The 3,639-nt window shown below is 56.5% G+C and overlaps 3 protein-coding genes across 3 annotated transcripts in view; 1 reads left to right on the plus strand and 2 right to left on the minus strand.

The window, feature by feature from the left end:
* Positions 1–513, plus strand: part of SPRG_21105 (glycyl-tRNA synthetase) — a gene marked incomplete at both ends in the record, with an annotated part of 2,082 nt that extends 1,569 nt beyond the window's left edge. The window contains one exon of the mRNA XM_012351901.1: positions 39–513. Coding sequence (XP_012207291.1) covers positions 39–513 — 475 coding nt within the window. The remainder of the gene's footprint in view (positions 1–38) is intronic.
* A 496-nt stretch (positions 514–1,009) lies between these two features.
* Positions 1,010–1,745, minus strand: SPRG_12227 (hypothetical protein). The gene has a single exon (XM_012351871.1). The coding sequence runs from the start codon at positions 1,694–1,696 to the stop codon at positions 1,118–1,120; it is 579 nt and encodes a 192-aa protein (XP_012207261.1). The 5' UTR covers positions 1,697–1,745; the 3' UTR covers positions 1,010–1,117.
* Positions 1,746–3,200: 1,455 nt separating this feature from the next.
* Positions 3,201–3,629, minus strand: SPRG_12228 (hypothetical protein; the record flags this gene model as incomplete). The annotated part of the gene is made up of 1 exon (XM_012351872.1): positions 3,201–3,629. The coding sequence occupies one exon, from the start codon at positions 3,627–3,629 to the stop codon at positions 3,201–3,203; it is 429 nt and encodes a 142-aa protein (XP_012207262.1).
* Between the last annotated feature and the right edge of the window lie 10 nt (positions 3,630–3,639).

Raw genomic sequence — 3,639 nt, forward strand, 5'->3', positions numbered from 1 at the left:
GTGACCAAGACGTTCCTCGAAGAAAAGTTTGTCCCGAGCGTGATTGAGCCGTCGTTTGGCGTCGGCCGCCTCCTCACGGCCGTCTTTGAACACACGTTTTATGCACGCGAAGGCGACGAGAAGCGCGGTGTGATGGCCTTTCCCGCGGCGATCGCGCCCATCAAGGTCGCAGTCCTCCCGCTCAGCACAGCGAAAGAGTTTACGCCGGTCATGCTCTCGCTCGAACGCGACTTGCGTGCGCGTGGCATCGCGTGCAAGAGCGACGCGTCCAGCGTTGCGATTGGCCGCAAGTACGCGCGCGTCGACGAGCTCGGCGTGCCGTTTGGCGTCACGATCGACTTTGAGACGGCGGGCGACCAGTGCGTCACGGTGCGTGAGCGCGACTCGTGCGCGCAGCTCCGCGTGCCGCTCGCCAAGGTCGTGGCCGTGCTGGACGACCTCGTCGCGGGGCGTGCGGCGTGGACCGACTTGACCAAGGTGTTTACGGTCGTCGAAGCTAAGAAGGACGAGTAAGCAGCCAGCTCCTGCGAGAGGTTGGCAGCAACAACGTAACCACAGCAACAACACGATATGTGACTATCTATATACATGTCCATGCCAACGAAAGTCACTCTGTCGAGGACTCATTCGACCGCCGCAGCATGTCCCTTGAAGCATGGCCCCACGGACGACCTGTGTGAGGACCATGTGTCGACGAGCATGACAATGACCAAGGTGGCGGTGCCAGCACCATCTTCTCGTGACGCATCGTCGTCACGGAAGGTCGCCGCCCACGGCTCCCGACGACACGAATCTTGGTCGTAGCCGAAGTCAAGGAGAATCCAGCTCGCTCGCCGACATATATCGGCCGAGTAGCATTCGTCCAAAGCTGTGTTGAGGAAGCAACGACATGTACAGCTGCTCGATGGTGGGTGCCGGCTCGACAACGGGCTCGGGGCTTGCAGCTTTGTTTTGATGGACAGATGCTCGCAAGCACCGAAGTGTTGTTGGAGGATGCGCTCAAGGGACTTGACAAATGTCACTACTGTGAGTACAATGTTGATTATTGCAAGTCTTGGTGGATTCGAGCAGTACGGAACGCTACGGTCGTACACTTCTGACTTCTTTAGCACGACTCCTAAGCCGACACGGTCCACTTCTGGGGCTCGGGCGCGGCCGCGTTCCAGGGCAAGCTCGTGATGAGGTTGCCATAGAGCGCTGGCGGGTTCTCTGCGTCGCGCGTCAAGTACTGGCCATCCATGTCCTTGAAGCGGACCTGCGTCTCGCTGACGTCTTCGCAGAACCAGTGGGTCGTGTTGGACGCGTCAAACGAATTGTACCGCAAGACGACTTGGTTGGGCTTGTTGGCTGGGTTGCAGTCGGCGCAGCGGCTCCAGTACTGGGAGCCATACTCACTCTGGAGAGCCATCTTACCACCCGGAACGATGCGGATATGGACCGGTTGGGCCCACTCACCGGTGCGGGCCGGGTACGGGTAGCCGTCAACTCCGCAGCCGCCACAGTACCCAAGGCCTCGGCCGTTGTCGGCTTTAAGAAAGATCACCTTGCCGTCGGTCAAGGTCTTGCAGAGCGAGAAGGGTGCCGGCGTCGTCGGGGCGGGCGTCGTCGGGGTCGGCGTGTCACCACACGCGTTGGTGGCGGTGACCGAAGCGATGGCCGAGGCCAGAAAGCCGAGGAGGGCGTAAGCGGGCTGCATGGGTCTCAAGTTGAAATGGAAAATGAAGCTTTCGGTCGAGATGAACAGGATGCCTTTTCCATTGCAATAAGCGTCGTCATACTACAGTGCAGTTCTCGCGTCAGTCCACGCCCAGCCACTTCTCGACTGGACGCGTTGGAATGCCGAGCATTTGTCGCTTGAAATGGCGAGAGTTTCTCGGTCTGAGAACGGTTAGTTCAACGGGAGGAATTCAATGAATACGTCGGGCGCGGACGACTTGTACTGCTTTACTACGCCACTGACTCGCTTTACCCTCTCACATGACACGAAAATGCGGTTTGAAAACACGCTCAAGTGCCCACCCATAACCCGGAACGGCGTCCGTATCCAGGACGCCATCAGTATGTCCTAGTCATTCGTAGTCAAGGATAGCCAAGTGCCCGACGTGACCGACAAGCCTCCACCATCCCTGGACGAAGCGCTTTGAGTGAATTCCTCGCAGAGCTGTCGGAGCAAAAGAGACGATGATGTGTCTGCGTAACGCTTGAAACCCCCAAGCGTTACAACTGATGGCAGAACTGATAGTACTGCCATCAGTTCTGCTATCAGTGCGATCAGTTTCGATGCTGATAGCTCCTGCTGATAGCTGGTGCTGATAATAAAACGAGGCGATCCAATGATCCTTTCTTCGAGGAATAAATTAGAAAGGCGACGCTATATTTTGTATTTGGATACCGACACCTTGGCACGCGATGGGCAGATCCCATTGCGTGCCAGGGTGTCGTGCGGTCACGAGTCCTGGATCTGGTAGGATCTGGTGGGACTCGTAGATTCTGGGAGGCAATATACAGTAATCATACCACAAGGTACCAAATCTAGATGGATCGTCGCCACTCGCTGCCGAGAGCAAGGACTTGTGTCGGGTGCTGTCTTGACCGAATGGACACAATATCGATATGATTGCTCGGAAGCTGCCTCCATGGAGACGTCGCACAACATGCAATAGACAATGTGTTCGTTAGATGGATCGCAATACCTTTACACTGTGCAGGATTCGCCTTCATTGCACCCTGCATTGCGCCCGTTGGCTCGACCTTCCAAGTGAACTCACCAACACGATGTTGCTCTCGCTGGCCTCCAAAACGACCGCATGTATCATTCTCGGGAGGTTTACTGCGATCGCGTGACCTTGACGACTACAAGCTGAGTAAGACACACAGTCAAGGCGAAGAGCGCCTGCTCGCGTTACATTTGTGCATCCGATGAAGACGGAACCGATCTCGCATCTCTAGCATACCTCCACAGCACGGATCATATTGCCCAAGTCGTTGCAGGTCTTTTGAGAGGAAGAGTTGTGCAAGTAAGCAGCGACGATACCGTACATTTACAGCTAGGGTCGTCGTACACGGGCAGACTAAATACATCACTTATTGGCTACATATTATTTGGGGTTCCGTGGCTGTCCTACGGGTTGGCATGGAGCGTCACCAATCCCGTCCCTGTGCGCCAAGTGGCACTTGTTGGTCTGTCTGTCGGGCCAGAATCACCACGTGGTCACGGTCCACAACTGAGGCGCGGGCGCCGTCGCGTTCCAGGCCACGCTCATGATCAGGTTGCCGGCAAGGTTCGGAAGCTCTGCGTCGCGCGTCAAGTACTTGCCTTCAACGTCCTTGAATCGGATGTGCGTCTTGCTGACGTCTTCGCACGTCCAGCGCGTCGCGTTCGACTCTTGCCAAGTCTTGTGGCGCAAGACGACTTGGTTGGGCTTGTTTTTCGCATCGCAGTCGACACAGCGGCTCCAGTACAGCTTTTGTTTCTGGTTGTACAGAGCGATCTCACCACTTGGAACGCGGCGTACATGGACGTTTTGTGCCCACTTGCCGGTGCGGGCCGGGATTTTGTAGCCGGCGACAGAGCAGCCATTGCAATATCCAAACCCTTTGCCGTTGTCGGCAATCAGGTAGACAACCATGCCTTCGGTC

This window comes from Saprolegnia parasitica (genome assembly GCF_000151545.1).
Source record: "Saprolegnia parasitica CBS 223.65 unplaced genomic scaffold supercont2.88, whole genome shotgun sequence".
NCBI lineage: Eukaryota > Oomycota > Saprolegniomycetes > Saprolegniales > Saprolegniaceae > Saprolegnia > Saprolegnia parasitica.